Source organism: Heptranchias perlo, chromosome 16 (genome assembly GCF_035084215.1).
Source record: "Heptranchias perlo isolate sHepPer1 chromosome 16, sHepPer1.hap1, whole genome shotgun sequence".
Taxonomy (NCBI): Eukaryota; Metazoa; Chordata; class Chondrichthyes; order Hexanchiformes; family Hexanchidae; genus Heptranchias; species Heptranchias perlo.
Window position 1 is genome coordinate 7,530,081 of NC_090340.1, and position 20,631 is coordinate 7,550,711.

General features: G+C 46.9%; 1 protein-coding gene across 1 annotated transcript in view; it reads right to left on the reverse strand.

Annotated features, from left to right (window-relative positions):
- The window catches only part of hydin (HYDIN axonemal central pair apparatus protein), a 1,099,250-nt gene that overhangs the window by 732,761 nt on the left and 345,858 nt on the right, over positions 1-20,631 (reverse strand). Inside the window, exon 15 of the mRNA XM_067997614.1 lies at positions 6,445-6,680. Within this exon, the coding sequence (XP_067853715.1) occupies positions 6,445-6,680 (236 nt within the window). The remainder of the gene's footprint in view (positions 1-6,444; positions 6,681-20,631) is intronic.

Genomic DNA, 20,631 nt, shown 5'->3' on the forward strand with positions numbered 1-20,631 from the left:
AAGTCATAATAAGAATAAAACCGGACGGACCACTAGGCACCGGACACGACAAAGGCAAACCAAGCCTGTCGACCCTGCAAAGTCCTCCTCACTAACATCTGAGGACTTGTGCCAAAATTGGGTCAGTTGTCCCACAGACTAGTCAAGCAACAACCTGACATAGCCATACTCACAGAATCATACCTTTCAGCCAATGTCCCAGACTCTTCCATCACCATCCCTGGGTATGTCCTGTCCCACTAGCAGAACAGACCGACCAGAGGTGGTGGTACAGTGATATACAATCAGGAGGGAGTGACCGTTGGAGTCCTCAACATTGACTCTGGACCTCATGGCATCAGATCAAACATGGGCAAAGAAACCTCCTGCTGATTACCACTTACCACCCTCCTTCAGCTGATGAATCTGTCCTCCGCCATGTTGAAAACCATTTGGAGGAAGCACTGAGGGTAGCAAGGGCACAGAATGTACTCTGAGTGGGGGAATTCAATGTCCATCACCAAGAGTGGCTCGGTAGCATCACAGCTGGCTGAGTCCTGATGGACATAGCTGCCAGACTGGGCCTGTGGCAGGTGGTGAGGGAAAAACTCACTTGTCCTCACCAATCTATCTGTCCATGACAGCATCGGTAGGGGTGACCACCGCACAGTCCTTCGTGGAGACAAAGCCCCATCTTTGCACTGAGGATACCATCCAACGTGTTGTGTGGCACTATCACCGTGCTAAATGGGATAGAACAGATCTCGTAGCTCAAAACTGGGCATCCATGAGGCGCTGTGGGCCAGCAGCAGAATTGTATTCCACCACAATCTGTAACCTCATGCCTGGAATATTCTTCACGCTACCATTACCAACAAGCCAGGGGATCAACCCTGGTTCAATGAGGATTGTAGAAGAGCATGCCAGGAGCAGCATCAGGCGTACCTAAAAATGAGGTGCCAACCTGGTGAATCTACATCTCAGGACCACATGTATGCTAAACAGCGGAAGCAACATGCTATAGACAAAGCTAAGCGATTCCACAACCAATGAATCAGATCAAAGCTCTGCAGTCCTACCACATCCAGTCGTGAATGGTGGTGGACAATTAAGAAACTAATGGGAGGAGGAGGCTCTGTAAACATCCCCAGCTTCAATGATGGCGGAGTCCAGCACGTGAGTGCAAAAGACAAGGCTGAAGCTTTTGAAACCATCTTCAGCCAGGAGTGTGGAGTGGATGATCCATCTCGGCCTCCTCCCGATATCCCCACCATCACAGAAGCCAGTCTTCAGCCAATTCAATTCCTCCACGTGATATCAAGAAACGGCTGAGTGCACTGGATACAGCAAAGGCTATGGGCCCCGACAACATCCCGGCTGTAGTGCTGAAGACTTGTGCTCCAGAACTAGCTGCGCCTCTAGCCAAACTGTTCCAGTACAGCTACAACACTGGCATCTACCCGACAATGTGGAAAATTGCCCAGGTATGTCCTGTCCACGAAAAGCAGGACAAATCCAATCCGGCCAATTACCGCCCCATCAGTCTACTCTCAATCATCAGTAAAATGATGGAAGGTGTCGTCGACAGTGCTATCAAGTGGCACTTACTCACCAATAACCTGCTCACCGATGCTCAGTTTGGGTTCCGCCAGGACCACTCAGCTCCAGACCTCATTACAGCCTTGGTCCAAATATGGACAAAAGAGCTGAATTCCAGAGGTGAGGAAAGAGTGACTGCCCTTGACATCAAGGCAGCTTTTGACCGAGTGTGGCACCAAGGAGCCCTAGTAAAATGGGAATCAGGGGGAAAACTCTCCAGTGGCTGGAGTCATACCTAGGACAAAGGAAGATGGTAGTGGTTGATGGAGGACAATCATCTCAGCCCCAGGGCATTGTTGCAGGAGTTCCTCAGTTCCTAGGCCCAACCATCTTCAGCTGCTTCATCAATGACCTTCCCTCCATCATAAGGTCAGAAATGGGGATGTTCGCTGATGATTGTGCAGTGTTCAGTTCCATTCGCAACCCCTCAAATAATGAAGCAGTCCGAGCCCACATGCAGCAAGACCTGGTTAACATACAGTCTTGGGCTCATAAGTGGCAAGTAACATTCGTGCCAGACAAGTGCCAGGCAATGACCATCTCCAACAAGAGAGAGTCTAACCACCTCCCCTTGACATTCAACGGCATTATCATCACCGAAACCCCCACCATCAACATCCTGGGGGTCACCATTGACCAGAAACTTAACTGGACCAACCACATAAATACTGTGGCTACAAGAGCAGGTCAGAGGCTGTGTATTCTGCGGCGAGTGACTCACCTCCTGACTCCCCAAAGCCTTTCCACCATCTACAAGGCACAAGTCAGGAGTGTGATGGAATACTCTCCACTTCCCTGGATGAGTGCAGCTCCAACAACACTCAAGAAGCTCAACACCATCCAGGACAAAGCAGCCCGCTTGATTGGCACCCCATCCACCACCCTAAACATTCACTCCCTTCATCACCGGCGCACAGTGGCTGCAGTGTGCACCATCCACCGGATGCACTGCAGCAACTCGCCAAGGCTTCTTCGACAGCACCTCCCAAACCCGCGACCTCTACCACCTAGAAGGACAACAGCAGCAGGTACATGGGAACAACACCACCTGCACGTTCCCCTCCAAGTCACACGCCATCCTGACTTGGAAATAGATCGCCGTTCCTTCATCGTCCTGTGTCAAAATCCTGGAACTTCCTTCCTAACAGCACTGTGGGAGAACCTTCACCACACGGACTGCAGCGATTCAAGAAGGCGGCTCACCACCACCTTCTCAAGGGCAATTAGGGATGGGCAGTAAATGCTGACCTCACCAGCGATGCCCACATCCCATGAACGAATAAAAAAATAACAAAATCTATTCTACCAGTTACATCCTCAAAATGTATTCTACTGGCGTGAGGCTTTGTCTGTTGGCCACGTGTCAGGAAATGGTGGGCATGCTGTCCATGATTTTGAGTCCATTCACTACAAATCAGCCCAAAGGTGTTTCAATGGAAAATGTGCTTGCGAAGGGGATGGATCATGTTGGATTTCATTTTGTAACAACAATGGCTTTCATTTTTATATCTCCTTTAACGTAGTAAAACGTCCCAAGGTGTTTCACAAGAGCGTTATCAGACAAAAATTTGACACTGAGCCACATAAAGAGATATTAGGGCAGGTGACCAAAAGCTTGGTCAAAGAGGTAGGTTTTAAGGCGCATCTTAAAAGAGGAGAGAGGGGTAGAGAGGCGGAGTGGTTTAGAGAGGGAATTCCAGAACTTAGGCAGCTGAAAGCACGGCCGCCAACGGTGGGGCAGTGGAAATCGGACACGTGCAAGCGGCCAGAATTGAAGGAGCGCAGAGATCACGGAGCGTTGTACGTAAGTGAAAAGCACAACGTGCAACAAGCATCGAGTGACTGTTGGAGAGTTTGGACTGTGCACTGGGGAGATATAATATATTAGGGCAGGTAGGAAGAGAAAAGAACGGGGCTGCAGAGGTTGGTGGCGATAAGCAGGTGGTAAAGTGAAAATTTGGTTGAGTGATGGAGAGCGGTGAAAGGTTAGAGGTTAAACAAAGAGAAAAGTTAGGGGTTGCAGAGAGCTTTGGTGCTGAGTGGTGAAGGAGTTGGGTGGGATGATATGCAAGCAGGAAGGTGAGAGAAAATACTAAGGGAAAAAGAAAGGAGGAAAGTAAAAAGGGAATGAAGAAAAAGGGAGAGCAGCAAAAAAGTTAAGGGGAGAGAAGCAGAAGAGGAGACACAAAGGAAAAGCACACAAAGACATCGGGACAGGTAAGACAGACTTACCATGTGCAATGCCACAGAAGATCGACTGGATATTATTAATTATATGTAGATATAAATGCCTGGATGGGGCCATTGTAAACAAAATCTCTAAATTTGCAGATGCCACTAAAATAGGAGCCAAGCAAACAATGAGGAACAATAAACTTACATTTCAGGTAACTAGGCCAAATAGGTGGCAGATAAAGCTCAATGTGGATAAGTGTAAAATAATTGGTATGGAAGCAAGGAACCAAAAGAGAGAGCATGCATTAAATTGAAGAGTCACACAACATGATGACCATAAAAGAGATCATTGGGTTATTATGGACAAATTGATCAAACTGTCAACCCTGTGCTTGGCTGTGGTGAAAAAGGGAAAAAGATAGTAGGTTGTATTAGCAAAGAGATAGAGTACAAATCAAAAGAGATTGCATTGGCATTGTATAAGATATTGGTCAGACCCATCTGGAGTTCTGCGTGCAGTTCTGCTATAAAATAACTGGAACTATTTCCAATAAGTGGAGAGGGAGTTGATAAACAAATATAATGCCGAGTAGGAGGAATTCAATTTATGAGAAAGGATAAGGAAGCTGGTGTTACTTTTTTTGAAAAAGAGAATTTAAGGGGGCCCATGTGAAGTTTTCAAGGTTACGGAGAGAACTGGCAAGATTGATCGGGAGAAATTGTTCAATGGCTAAAGAGTTCAAGGGTGTGAAATTCATCTTGGGTGGGGAACGCAAAACGGATGGCATCGCATCTGCCGCCAGTTATACACCGTGCCGGACATTCAGTTCTATTGGAGTCAATGGACAGGACGTTTAACAGGCGGCATCCCCACCCTAGTCGAATTTCAACCTCCAATTATTAAGGGACACAAGTTAAAAACCAGGAATAAGAGGAGAATCCAGGCAAAACTATTTCACCGAAAGGGTTGTAGGATTGTTGAATGTTACCAGAAAAGATTGGACAGATTAAATGGATTTAAGAGACTATTAGATATCCTTCTGGAGAGAGGTGGGATTGAGGGATATAAGCCTCAATTTCCCAAGTGCGCACTGGCAGTGAGCAGCCTCACCCATCACAAGCTAGTATGTGTTGGCAACGGGCAAGGTTCCTTATACTGGCGTGTATTCAGAAAAATTACCCCCCTGGTGAGAAAACAAGTAGGGGTAGGAGTTGATTTATCAGACTTTGACAGGAACTTTGCATGGGGGCTGTCAGAATGAATGCTGCACCTGTCCAGGCTTCAGACTGGCCGCATTTGGTAAGCCAAGTTATTTGAATGGCCCGTCCTGCCGCCACACTCCTCCCAGTGCAGCCCACCTGCAGCAGAGCCTGAAAGACCTGCAGCTACAGAACTAGTTGCCGGCCCGTGGCCTTAACTGCAGCCAGAAGACCTCCAGGCCTGAAGGTAGAGGCTGCAAAATAAGATAGGCCTTACCTTCCCAGGCCCTCTGGCCTTGCTGCTTAGCCCCTTTGAACCCACTAATCTGAGGAGGTTCCAAGCACAAGGCTGAATACCAGCTTCTTCAGGTGCCTTGAAAATGGGCGCTCTTCTATCTGTTTGAGTGGAAATTGAGGTGGGAGCATTAGGAAAACCCCCACCCACCTTATTCTCAAGGCTGGCCTGGCCCTGAACCTGTTGTAGGTGCAGGCCCAGATCCAACTATCTGAGAAAGCCCCGGAAATTCTGAGGCAATGTAAAAGGAGCAGAGACTTGATGAATATTTCTCTCTGTAGCACCTGGGACCAAAGCATTTCCCAGGTGCATCAGAGACGAATGTCCAGACCAATAGTTTTCAAAGCAAACATACCTAAAATTGTTAACAGCTATTGTAAATATATTTGGTGCTGGCTCAGAAGAGCCAAATGAAATGCTGCTTCTTACATAGTCACTAACATAAAGAGGCACATAAGTTTGTTGCTTAGCTAAGAAGGGTCCTTACAGAGCACGCTGGGCATAAAGATTAACTTGAAATACACTTTGTTATCCAAAAATTGGATCAATTTCAAACTGTATAAATGACTTGCAGATTCTTGGAACTGGCGAATAATGAGGTAAACAAGAAATGATTTACATTTGCAAAGGTGGAAATGGGAGCAATTAATCTACTGCTTAAGTGCGTGCTGGATGTACAAACTGCTAAATTATACCCATAAATATAAATTATTCTCATCATTATCTCCTACGAAGAGTAGACTTTCAGAGAAATGAATGGATTACATTTCAAGTTATTAGCTTTAATCATTATTATAGAACGAGGAAAGATACAGGTGTGGAGTCTGCATCAGCGCTTTCATTTTCAGGCATCACAGTGTGGTGCTGCATGAAAAAAAAGTTAACAGATGGGGCTTCAGTGAAGCGTCGAACAAGATGTTCCCTTTAAATCTTCAACATAAAATTCAACGGCCAACTTCAAATGAAACTTCACAGCCAACTTAGCTCAAAGGCATCATAAAATGGAGCCCTGCAGATAGGAAGGGATGAACAATCTTCCACAGGAGCCGGGACAAATTCAATCACATTACTATTTCTTTCCCCGGCTCAGAGGCCAAATGCAGACATGATTCCCACCTGGCAAAGGTCTCATTCAATGCCGATTCCTAATGCCAATATAAAAAAAAGCTAACAAGAGTTGAGAGATATTTTGTTACCTGAATCTCCATTTCACCATGGGACTTGATTGTGCCATGGCTGGGGTTTATAGCGAATTCTTTGGGTTTTACTCCAGATCCAATGTTTGCCCATGAAGCTATTCTTCTGTGTTCCGAGGCCTGGCTGAAGCTTGTTCGGCTGATCTCTGCACTGCCATCACCAGGAACCCGCAACTCAAATGTCATTGGTACAGGGGAGGTGTTAATGAGGCGACATGATATGGTGCAGGGAAATCCTAGAAGTTTGTGGAAAGAAAGATCTATCAAAATTACCAATATGTAGTCAATTCTACCATTAACCTAGACAACCTACAGCTTACCCAAAACAATAGGACAATAGTAAAGCATTCATCGGTCAGATTCATCATAACTTCATATCAAGTAGATTTCTCAAAATCCCTGTTTGCTGTGTGGCAAGATACAATTTACAACTGTGACAATATACCATGCATTTACTGAGATACAATCTATAGCTGTGTCAAATGTACCATGTGTTTACTAAGATTGTAACAGTAACAGTGACCATATACCATGTGTTTACTAAGATACAAACTGTAACACTGACAATAGAATCATAGAATTGTAGAAAGTTACAGAACAGAAGGAGGCCATTCAGCCCATCATATCCGTGCCAGCCGAATAATAGCTATCCTGCTTAATCCCACTTTCCAGCACTTAGTCCATAGCCCTGTAGGTTACGGCACTTCAAGTGCACAATCAAGTACTTTTTAAGTGAATTGAGGGTTTCTGCCTCTATCACCATTTCATGCACTGTGTTCCAGACCCCCACCATTCTCTGGGTGAAAAAATTTCTCCTCAGCTCCCGTCTATTTCCTTCTACCAATTACTGGTCACTGAACCCTATGCTAAGGGAAATAGGTCCTCCCTATCCACTCTATCTAGTCCCATCATAATTTTATATACCTCAATTAAATCTCCCCTCAGCTTCCTTTGTTCCAAAGAAAATAACTCTAGCCTATCCAATCTTTTCTCATAGCTAAAATTCTCCAGCCCTGGCAACATCCTTGTAAATCTCCTCTGTACCCTCTCTAGTGCAATCACATCTTTCCTATAATGTGGTGACCAGAACTGTATGCAGTATTCAAGCTGTGGCCTAACCAATGTATTATACAGTTCTAGCATAACCTCCCTGCTCTTATATTCTATGCCTCGGCTAATAAAGGAAAGTATCCCGTATGCCTTTTTAACGATCTTATCTAGCTGTCCTGCTACCTTCAAGGATCTGTGTACATTCAGTCCAAGGTCCCTTTGTTCCTCTACACATCTCAGTATCCTCCCATTTGTTGTGTACTCCCTTGCCTTGTTTGCCCTCCCCAAATGCACTACTTCACGTTTCTCTGGATTGAATTCCATTACTCTGTCTATCTCTTTCTCCCTTTTTAAACAACAGTACAACCTTAGCTGTCCTCCAATCTTACGGCACCACCCCTGAAGCCAGGGAGATTGGAAAATGATGGTCAGAACCTCTGCTATTTCTTCCTTGCTTCTCTCAACAGCCTAGGATACATTTCATCCGAGCCTGGCGAATTATCTACTTTCAAAGATGCTAAAACCCATATTACTTCCTCTCTCACTATGTTTATCCCATCCAATATTTCACGCTCCGCCTCCTTAACTACAATCTCTGCATCGTCCCCCTCTTTTGTGAAGACAGGTGTAAAGCATTCATTAAGAACCATACCCACATCTTCCACCTCCACACATTGGTTACCTTTTTGGTCTCTAATAGGCCCTACTCTTTCCTCAGTTATTCTCTTGCTCTTTATGTATTTATAAAACATTTTTGGGTTTTCCTTAATTTTACTTGCCAGTAATTTTTCATGCCCTCTCTTTGCTTTTCTAATTTCCTTCTTAATTTCACCCCTGCACTTTCTATCTCCTCTAGGCTTTCTGCAGTATTGAGCTCTCGGTGTCTGACATATGCTTCCCTTTTTTGCCTTATCTTATCCTGTGTGCTCCTTGTCATGCAGGGGGCTCTAGATTTGGCAGTCCCACCCCTTTTCTTTATGGGAAAATGTTTACTCTGAACCCCTTGAATCTCACCCTTGAATACCTCCCACTGCTCTGACACTGATTTACCTTCAAGTAGACGTTTCCAGTCCACTTTTGCTAAATTATTTCTCAGCTTAGTAAAATTGGCCTTTCCCCAATTAAGAACTTTTATTCCGGTTCTATCTCTCTCCTTTTCCATAACTATGCTAAATCTAACTGAATTATGGTCACTACCACCAAAATGCTCTCCCACCGATACTCCATGCACCTGCCCAGCTTTATTCCCTATAACTAAATACAGAACAGCCCCCGTCTCTTGTTGGGCTTGCTACGAACTGGCTATGTAACTTGTACCATGTGTTCACTAAGGCACAATCCACAACTGTGGCAATGTGTTTACTAAGATACAGACTATAACTGTGAAAATATACCATGTGTTAACTAAGATACAAACTATAACTGTGACAATGTACTATGTGTTTACTAACATGCAATCTACAACTGTGACAATGTACCTTGTGTTTACTAAGATACAAACTGTAACCGTGACAAAAAACATGTGTTTTCTAAGATACAAACTGCAACAGTGACAATGTACCATGTGTTTACTAAGATACAAACTCTAACAGTGACAATGTACCATGTGTTTACTAAGATACAAACTCTAACAGTGACAATGCACCATGTATTTAGTAAGAAACAAACTGAAACAATGACAATGTACCTGTGTTTACTAATAAACAAGTTGTAACTATGACAATATTATTGTACTAAGATACAAACTGCAACTGTGACAGTGTACCATGTGTTTACTAAGATAAAATCTGTAACATTGATAACTACCATGTGTTTACTAAGATACCAACTGTAACTGTGACAGTGTACCATGCGCTAACTAAGATACAATCTACAACTGTGACAATGAACCATGGGTTTATTAAGATACAAACTGCAGCAGTGATAATGTACCATGTGTTTACAAAGATACAAGTAGTAACTGTGATAATGTACTAAGGGTTTACTAAGATACAATTTACAATTGTGACAATGTATCATGTATTTACTAAGAAACAAACTGCACATGTGACAATGTACCATGTGTTTACTAAGATAAAAACTACAACATAGGAGAATATTGCAGTGCTGGAGAGAGAGGATGTTCTGGAGGGGTCAAGGACAGAATCTATTTGGCTAGAGTTAAGGAACAATAGAGGTACCATTACACTACTGGGAGTATTCTATAGGCCACCATCTAGTGGGAAGGTTACAGAGGAACAAATCTGCAGCGAAATTACAGAGTGGTGCAAAAGCCATAGAGTAGTGATAACGGGGGATTTAAACTATCCTAATATAGACTGGGTTAGTAATAATATAAGGGGCCAAGAGGGGTAGGAATTTTTGAAATGTGTTCAGGATAACTTTCTCGACCAGTACGTATCAGGCCCAACAAGGAAGGAGGCATTGCTGGACTTGGTTCTAGAGAATGAGACGGGTCAGTGGGAGAGCATTTAGGGAGCATTTAGCGATCATAGCATCATAAGGTTTAGAATAGCTATGGAAAAGGATTCTGACCACTCTAAAGTAAAAATATTCAATTAGAGGAGGGCCAATTTCGGTGGGATGAGAACAGATCTGGCCCAGGTAAATTGGAATCATAGATTGGCAGGCAAAACCATAATTGAACAATGGGCGGCCTTTAAAGAGGAGATGGTTCGGGTACAGACAAGGTACATTCCAACGAGGGAGAAAGGTAAGGCAACTAAAGCCAGAGCTCCCTGGATGACAAAGGAGATAGAGAATAAGATGAAGTGGAAAAAAGCAGATATGACTGGTATCAGGTTGATTACACAAGTGAGAACCAGGCAGAGTATAGAAAGTTCAGAGGGGAAGTGAAAAAGGAAATAAGAGGGGCAAAGAGAGAGTAGGAGAATAGACTAGTGACTAACATAAAAGGGAATCCAAAAGTCTTCTACAGACATGTTAACAGTAAACGGATAGTAAGAGGAGGGTTGGGGCCGATTAGGGACCAAAAAGGAGTCTGCTCATGGAGACAGTGGGCATGGCTGAGGTATTAAATGAGTGCTTTGCATCTGTCTTTACCAAGGAAGAAGATGCTGCCAGAGTCTCGGTAAAGGAAAATATAGTTAAGATACTGGATGGGCTAAAAATTGAGAAAGAAGATGTACTAGAAAGGCTGGCTGTATTTAAAGTAGATAAGTTACTGGGTCCAGATGGGATGCATCCTAGGACGCTGAGGGAAGTAATGGGGGAAATTGCAGAGGTACTGGCCATAATCTTCCAAATATCCTTAGATACGGGGGTGGTGCCAGAGGACTGGAGACTTGCAAATGTTACAGCCTTGTTCAAAAAAGGGTGTAAAAGATAAACCCAGAAACTACAGGCCAGTCAGTTTAACCTCAGTGGTGGGGAAACTTTTGGAAACAATAATCCGGGACAGAATTAACAGTCACTTGGACAAGTGTGGATTGATTAGGGAAAGCCAGCACGGATTTGTTAAAGGCAAATCGTATTTAACCAACTTGATTGAGTTTATTGATGAGGTAACAGAGAGGGTAGATGAGGGCAATGCAGTTAATGTGGTGTATATGGATTTTCAAAAAGCGTTTGATAAAGTGCCACATGGTAGGCTTGCTATTGAGATTGCAGCCCATGGAATAAAGGGGGCAGTAGCAATATGGATACAGAATTGGCTAAACGACAGGAAACAGAGAGTAGTGGTGAGCAGTTGTTTTTCGGACTGGAGGGAGGTGTGCAATGGTGTTCCCCAGGGGTCGGTGCTGGGACCACTGCTTTTCTTGATATATATTAGTGACTTGGACTTGGGTGTACAGGGCACAATTTCAAAATTTGCGGATAACACAAAACTCGGAAGGGTAGTGAACAGTGAGGAGGATAGCAATAGACTTCAAAAGGATATAGACACTCTGGTGGCATGGGCGGACAGGTGGCAGATGAAGTTTATTGCAGAAAAATGCAAAGTGATGCATTTCGGTAGGAAAAATGAAGAGGGGCAATATAAACTAGAGGGCACAATTCTAAAAGGGGTACAGGAACAGAGTGATCTGGGGGTATATGTACACAAATCGTTGAAGGTGGCAGGGCAGGTTGAGAAAGCGGTTAAAAAAGCATACAGGATCCTGGGCTTTATCAATAGAGACATAGACATAGGCACTCGGAGCGGAGCTACAGGCGGGAGCGGACCGAGGAGAGTGCGCGGGACTCGGAGACTACTAAAGGCCCAGGCTCGAGGGCCTACCCGCATTTGGAGCGGAGCTACAGGCGGGAGCGGACCTAGGAGAGAGCACGGGACTCGGAGACTACTAAAGGCCCAGGCTCGAGGGCCTACCCGCACTCGGAGCGGAGCTACAGGCGGGAGCGGACCTAGGAGAGAGCGCGGGACTCGGAGACTACTAAAGGCCCAGGCTCGAGGGCCTACCCGCACTCGGAGCGGAGCTACAGGCGGGAGCGGACCGAGGAGAGAGCGCGGGACTCGGAGACTACTAAAGGCCCAGGCTCGAGGGCCTACCCGCACTCGGAGCGGAGCTACAGGCGGGAGCGGACCGAGGAGAGAGCGCGGGACTCGGAGACTACTAAAGGCCCAGGCTCGAGGGCCTACCCGCACTCGGAGCGGAGCTACAGGCGGGAGCGGACCGAGGAGAGAGCGCGGGACTCGGAGACTACTAAAGGCCCAGGCTCGAGGGCCTACCCGCACTCGGAGCGGAGCTACAGGCGGGAGCGGACCTAGGAGAGAGCGCGGGACTCGGAGACTACTAAAGGCCCAGGCTCGAGGGCCTACCCGCACTCGGAGCGGAGCTACAGGCGGGAGCGGACCTAGGAGAGGGCGCGGGACTCGGAGACTACTAAAGGCCCAGGCTCGAGGGCCTACCCGCACTCGGAGCGGAGCTACAGGCGGGAGCGGACCTAGGAGAGGGCGCGGGACTCGGAGACTACTAAAGGCCCAGGCTCGAGGGCCTACCCGCACTCGGAGCGGAGCTACAGGCGGGAGCGGACCGAGGAGAGAGCGCGGGACTCGGAGACTACTAAAGGCCCAGGCTCGAGGGCCTACCCGCACTCGGAGCGGAGCTACAGGCGGGAGCGGACCGAGGAGAGAGCGCGGGACTCGGAGACAACAGAGAGGCAATCGGTGAAAAAAACAAGGATTGAGGTCACAGGACAGCGGGTAGGTGATTGGCGAGTCGATAAAGGGAGCAGCGGAGGCCTGAGGTGAGTAATTAAACTCACCTATGTGAGTCTTTTTCCCCAGCGGGGAAGGAGCTTCGCGGCTTTTTCAAAGGCAGGGGGCGGGGCCAATTCATTGGTACCTGTATACAGGTGGAGCGGTTGCTAAACCCGAGACACTACACGAGTAGTGACTCCCACCCTCCCACCTCCTCGAACCTTTTGGGGGGTAGAGGGAATTTAAAGGGTAGGTTCGTTTTTATATTTTGTTTTCAGGGACTTAACTCCTGGACCTAAGATAAATAAGAAGCAAAAAGTAATCCAAAGTGGGACGTCACCAAGGAAGAGGTAAGTGATTGGCTGGTGAGTATTTTCCTGCTGAATTTGTCTAAGGTTAGAGTTTGTGGATTCTCTGGTCTCTGTTGTGTAGTGGGGGACTGCTGTTCAGCAAGGGCCCTTGAGTATACCTTTTAATTGAAGTGAAATTGGTGGGATTCATTTAATTTGAATTAATTAGTTAAAGGGTAACTCATGTCAGGACAGCCCAGCCTCGTGTTATGCTCTTCCTGCTCTATGTGGGAAATCAGGGACCCTTCCGGTGTCCCTGACGACCATGTGTGCGGGAAATGTATCCAGCTGCAGCTACTGACAAACCGCATTGCGGCACTGGAGCTGTGGATGGATTCATTATGGAGCATTCGCGATGCTGAAAACGTCGTGGATAGCACGTTTAGTGAGGTGGTCACACCGCAGGTAAAGGTTGTACAGGCAGGAAGTAAGTGGGTGACCACCAGGCAGAGTAAGAGGAGCAGGCAGGCAGTGCAGGGGTCCTCTGTGGCCGTCCCCCTCTCAAACAAATATACCGCTTTGGATATTGTTGAGGGGGATGACTTATCAGGGGAAGGCAGCAGCAGCCAACTTCCTGGCACCAGGGGTAGCTCTGCTGCACAGGCTGGGAGGAAAAAGAGTGGAAGAGCTATAGTGGTAGGGGATTCTATCGTAAGGGGAACAGACAGGCGTTTCTGTGGCCGTAAACGTGACTCCAGGATGGTTTGTTGCCTCCCTGGTGCCAGGGTCATGGATGTCACTGAGCGGCTTCAGGGCATTCTCAAGGGGGGAGGGTGAGCAGGCAGAGGTCGTGGTCCACATTGGGACCAACGACATAGGTAGGAAGGGGGATTTCAACTTCCCCAATATTAACTGGGATACTCAGAGTGTAAAAGGCTTAGAGGGTACAAAATTCTTAACGTGCATCCAGGAGAGCTTTTTGAGCCAGCATGTAGAAAGTCCTACAAGAGAGGGGGCGGTACTGGACCTAATTCTAGGGAATGTGGCCGGCCAAGTGGAAGAAGTGCTAGTAGGTGAGCACTTTGGTGACAGTGACCATAATTCAGTGAGATTTAAGGTGGTCATGGAAAAGGACAGGGAGGGGCCGGAAATAAAGGTTCTAAATTGGGGGAAGGCCGATTTTAATAGGATAAGGCAGGATCTGGCCAAAATGGACTGGGATCAGCTGCTTGTAGGAAAATCCGCATCGGAGCAATGGGAGTCTTTCAGAAGGGAGATTGAGACCATACAATGGCAACATGTTCCCGTAAAGGTCAAGGGTGGTTCCAAGAACTCCAGGGAACCTTGGATGTCAGGGGATATACGAGAATGGATTAGGAAAAAAAGGAGGGCTTTTGGCAGATACAAAAGGCTAAGGACGGAGGAAGCCCTAGAGGAGTACAAAAAGTGCAGGGGGATACTTAAAAAAGAAATTAGGAGATCAAGGAGGGGCCATGAAATAACACTGGCGAGCAAAATATAGGAAAATCCTAAGATGTTTTATAAGTATATTCAGGGTAAGAGGATGACTAGGGAAAAAATAGGGCCCATTCGGGACAAAAATGGCAATCTGTGTGTGGAGCCGGAAGATGTAGGAGGGGTTCTAAATGAATTTTTTGCATCTGTTTTCACTATGGAGAAGGACGACGTAGACAGAGAAATACGGCAGGGGGACTGTGATATACTCGAACATATTAACATCGAGCGGGAGGAGGTATTGGCGGTTTTAGCAGGCCTAAAAATGGATAAATCCCCAGGCCCGGACGAAATGTATCCCAGGCTACTGTGTGAGGCAAAGGAGGAGATTGCGGGGATGTGCCAGAGGACTGGAGAACCGCTAATGTAGTACCATTATTCAAGAAGGGGAGTAGGGAAAAACCGGGGAACTACAGGCCAGTGAGCCTAACATCAGTGGTAGGAAAATTATTGGAAAAAATTCTGAAGGACAAAATTAGTCTCCACTTGGAGAAGCAAGGATTAATCAGGGATAGTCAACATGGCTTTGTCAAGGGAAGATCATGTCTGACTAATTTGATTGAATTTTTTGAAGGGGTGACTAGGCGTGTGGATGACGGTAACGCAGTGGATGTGGTATACATGGATTTCAGTAAGGCCTTCGATAAAGTCCCGCACAGGAGACTGGTCAAGAAGGTACGAGCCCATGGAGTCCAGGGTGCCTTGGCACTTTGGATACAAAACTGGCTTAGTGGCAGAAGGCAGAGGGTGATGGTCGAAGGTTGTTTTTGTGACTGGAAGCCTGTGGCCAGTGGGGTACCACAGGGATCTGTGCTGGGGCCCTTGCTGTTTGTGGTCTATATTAACGACTTGGATATGAATGTAAAAGGTATGATCAGTAAGTTTGCTGATGATACAAAAATTGGTAGGGTGGTAAATAGCGAGGAGGATAGCCTCAGTCTGCAGGACGATATAGATGGGTTGGTCAGATGGGCGGAACAGTGGCAAATGGAATTTAACCCGGAAAAGTGCGAGGTGATGCACTTTGGAGGGACTAACAAGGCAAGGGAATACACAATGAATGGGAAGACCCTAGGCAAGACAGAGGGTCAAAGGGATCTTGGTGTGCAAGTTCACAGATCCCTGAAGGCGGTGGAACAGGTAGATAAGGTGGTAAAGAAGGCATATGGGATACTTGCCTTTATTAGCCGAGGCATAGAATATAAGAGCAAGGAGGTTATGATGGAGCTGTATAAAACACTGGTTAGGCCACAGCTGGAGTACTGTGTGCAGTTCTGGTCGCCGCACTACAGGAAGGATGTGATCGCTTTGGAGAGGGTGCAGAGGAGATTCACCAGGATGTTACCAGGGCTGGAGCGCTTCAGCTATGAAGAGAGACTGGGAAGATTGGGTTTGTTTTCCTTGGAGCAGAGGAGGCTGAGGGGGGACATGATTGAGGTGTACAAAATTATGAGGGGCATAGATAGGATGGATACTAAGGAGCTTTTTCCCTTCGTTGAGGGTTCTATAACAAGGAGGCATAGATTCAAGATAAAAGGCGGGAGGTTTAGAGGGGATTTGAGAAAGAACTTTTTCACCCAGAGGGTGGTTGGAGTCTGGAACTCACTGCCTGAGAGGGTTGTGGAGGCAGGAACCCTCACAACATTCAAGAAGCATTTGGATGAGCACTTGAAATGCCATAGCATACAAGGCTACGGACCAAATGCTGGAATATGGGATTAGATTAGACTGGGCCGGCGCGGACACGATGGGCCGAAGGGCCTCTATCCGTGCTGTATAACTCTATGAGAGTACAAAAGCAAGAAAGTCATGATGAATCTTTATGAAACACTGGTTCAGCCACAAACTGGAGTATTGTGTCCAGTTCTGGGCACCGCACTTTAGGAAGCATGTGAAGGCCTTAGAGAGGGTGCAGAGTAGATTTATTGGAATGATTCCAGGGGTGAGGGACTTAAATTACTTGGATGGACTGGAGAGGCTGGGATTGTTCTCCTTGGAACAGGGAAGATTGAGAGGAGATTTGATAGAGGTGTTCAAAACCATGAAGGGTCTAGACAGAGTGGATCGAGAGAAACTGTTCCCATTGGTGGAACGGTCAAGAACCAGAGGGCACAGATTTAAGGTGATTGGCAAAAGAACCAAAAGTGACGAGGAAAAACTTTTTTACACAGCGAATGGTTAGGATCTGGAATGCACTGTCTGAGGGGGTGGTGGAGGCAGATTCAATCATGGCCTTCACAAGGGAACTGGATAAGTACTTGAAACGAAAAATTGAGCAGGGCTACGGGGATAGGGCGGGGCAGTGGCACCAGCTGGATTGCTCATGCAAAGAGCCGACGTGGACTCGATGGGCCAAATGGCCTCCTTCTGTGCTGTAATCATCAATGCTTCTATGATTCTATGAACTGTAACAATGTAGAATGTGTTTACGAAGATACAAACTGCAACACTGCAACAGTGACAATGTGCCATGTGTTTACTAAGGAACAAACTGTAACAGTGACAATGTACCATGTGTTTACTAAGATACTTGGAAACAATTTTACAACACCAAGTTATAGTCCAACAATTTTTATTTGAAATCTACAAGCTTTCGGAGGCTTCCTCCTTCGTCAGGTAAATGTCATTTACCTGACGAAGGAGGAAGCCTCCGAAAGCTTGTAGATTTCAAATAAAAATTGTTGGACTATAACTTGGTGTTGTAAAATTGTTTACAATTGTCAACCCCAGTCCATCACCGGCATCTCCACATCTTTACTAAGATACAATCTACAACAGTTACAATGTACCAAGTGTTTACTAAGATACAATCTACAACTGTGACAATGTACCATGTGTTTACTAAGAAACAATCTACAACTGTGACAATGTACCAAGTGTTTACTATGAAATAAACTGTAACTATGACATTGTACCTGCATTTACTAAGATACAAACTACAATTGTGACAATGTACCATGTGTTTACTGAGATACAAACTGCAACAGTGACAAAATGTACCATGCGTTTACTAAGTCACAATGTACAACTGTGACAATGTACTATGTGCTTACTAATATACAATCTATAACTGTGATAATCTACCATCTCTTTACTAGGATACAAACTGCAACTGTGACAATGTAACATGTGTTTACTAAGATACAAACTATAACTATGACAATGTACTGTGTGTTTACTAAGATACAAACAGCAACTGTGACAATGTACCATGTGTTTATAAACTGCACATTGTACATGGTACATTTGAGCTACAAACTGTAACATTGATAATGTTGATAATATAACCATGTGTTTACTAAGGTACAAACTGCAACTGTGACAATGTACCATGTGTTTACTAAGATCAAAACCGTAACATTGATAATGTACCACGGAGCTTATTTTCGGATGATGGAGCGATTGCGTTGGGGGCGGGGGGCTCCGAAAATCGCTAAAATCCGGAGCGGGTTCGGAGCCCGGCTCCAACCCACTGACTTCCGGGTTCCCCAGTGATGCGCTCGGGTGCGTGCGCGTCCCTAATGCGGGACTCCCAACGGCAACGAAAGCTGGCGGGATAATCATTTCCATAGTTTGACTGATAGTTAAAGTACTTGAGATACCTGATTGAGTAGACATTTTGGCAGGGGTGCAATTTTGAAGGATCCTCAGCGTGATTCCCGTGCTGTGGGAAACGCTCCCTGTTGCAACAGACGTGTTTCAGCCAGCAGCCAGTGGGAAATGCAAAGGATTATTTGACAGGTGGGGAGAAAACCTCATTTATTGCAACAGGGCAATCTGTCACTTCAGACAAAGTTTTGGCTGCAAAACCTTTGTGTTTTCACTCAAAATTCTTACTTTCTACCCAAAACATATTTAGCTACTTTGAGGACCACCTCAAACTCACACCGTCAGGATGGGGGGGGGGCGCAATGGCTGCATTCACCACTACATCTGAGGATGAACAACACCACCAGCCTCACCAGGCACGGTGTCCACATCCGCCACGTGGAGCTCCACAACACAGTGCTGCGCCACTGGCACCTGCACAACAGCACGGAGGGTAACAACAGAGAGAACAAAGTCGTAGGTCGCACTACTCTCACAACAGGGTCTACTCATCAAGGCTCAGCTTCCTGAACCTCTCTGAGGAGCAGTGCGGACGGATGCTCAGAATCAGTTGCCAGGAGTCGCAGACATCTGCAGCCTCCTTCATGCCAAGCTGCTCCCAGCTGCTCCGAGCAGCATCTCCTTACTGTCAAAGCCACCACTGCCCTCAACCTCTTCGCCTCCGGATCATTCCAGGGTGCCACCAGGGACATCGCCAGGGTCTCTCAGTCATCTGCACTCAAGTGCATGAGGCAGGTTACCGACGGCTTGTTTCACAGGGCCTCGGACTACATCAACTTCCCCATATACGAACTCAGCCAGACAGAGAGGGCAGTGGGATTCCACGCTGTGGCTGGTTTCCCACAGGTGCAGGGTGTAATCGATTGCACCCATATAGCAATACGAGCACCTCCACATGAGCCAGGACTGTTCATCAACAGGAAGGGCTAGCACTCCATCAACACTCAGTTCATCTGTGACCACCGCAAGAGATTCCTTCACGTGTACGCCAGACACCCTGGCAGCTGCCATGATTCCTTCAACCTCCGGAGTCCAATATCCCGCCCCTCTTCCACGCACCAAACACCCGCAAGGGCTGGCTTCTCGGGAACAAGGGATACCCCCTGCACACATGGCTCATGACACCTCTGAGGAACCCCACCACTGAGCAACAGCGTCGATATAATGACAGCCACATCGCTACAATGTCGACAATTGAGCATGCTATAGGGCTGCTCAAGATACGCTTCAGGTGCCTTGACACAACAGAGAGGAGTGCCGCTTGAGGAGGCCCCATCTACATCTGCCACCCATATTGAGGACGAGGAGGAGGAGGATGAGGAGGAGGAGGACGAGGAGGAGGAGCAACCCATGGGCAGAACAGCGGCTCACCTGGCTGCTCTTGAGGCCAAGGAGTCACTGATATGTGAACGGTTCTCCTAACATCAGACAGTGTGAAGAGTCCAGTCCTCACAACACCTGGACAGGGCAGCAGCCACACCAGCACACCTCCGCTCCCTGCAAAAAACAGTCCTGCAACTACACATATGTCCACTGTCGAGTGACCCAATGGGTGGCATCAAGTGTGGGCATTCATGGTGAACCTCATGAAAGGGCCATATTACACAAGCCAGTCAAGAATGGCCAAGATGTGGTAGTAATGGTGACAATAATAATATTTAATGTGCGATTAACAAAAAGCGAATAGAAATAAAAAGCATGAACAACCATCAAACACCCTTGTGCATCCCCTTTGTGCTTACAAAACCTTTGCCTTTTGCTTCCTGCTACTTCTACGTGGTGCTTCTCCGGTGGCTGCAGCAGAGGTAGTGGCAGGTTGCACTTGTTCATGTCCTGACCGATTAGATGGTTTAGGCCTATGCCATCTAGGTTTCGGAGCCTGTGAGGGCCGCTCCAAAGACTGCTCCACCTGCACCTGTGCAGGGGCAGACTCGGCCACCTGGAGAGGAGGCAGCATTGCGGGTACTGGTTGAGAAGGGGGCATCGGATGAGACGTGCGGGCGCTTTGAGTGGCGTCCCCACTTCCATGTCCCCTTTTGCCATCATCCCTCCCCTGGGCCAGGCTCACACCACTCCTACCACTCTGCTGGACGACAGTTTGGAGGACATGTGTGAAGCCTTGTAAGGCCAGTGCTAGTGTATCTGCCTGCCTGTTTAAGGCGGCAGAATGTCGTTTACCCTGAGTCCGAAGGGCCGTTGTCAGGGCCTGAATGGACTCATCTGTGAGCTGTGCTTGAAGCTCGATGGAGGCTAGCCTTCCCTCCATCGCAGACATTTCCGCACTTACCCACGACACTATCTCAGAGATGCCCTCATATCCCTGTGACAGTATCTCAAAGATCCCCTCCTGTACCTGTGCCACCATTCCACTCATGCAGGAGTTGGACTCCTCCATCCTCTGCGCGATTGTGGAGAGTGCGCGTTGCACCTGTTCCAGCAACTCGCCGATGTGCTGCTGCCCCTCGATCATTCTCCTTTTAAAGGATGGCTCCCAGGGTTCAGCATCTGTGTCCAGCTGAGCAGAGCCTGGAGAGGAGTTCTCCCACCAACGCGGACTGTCCA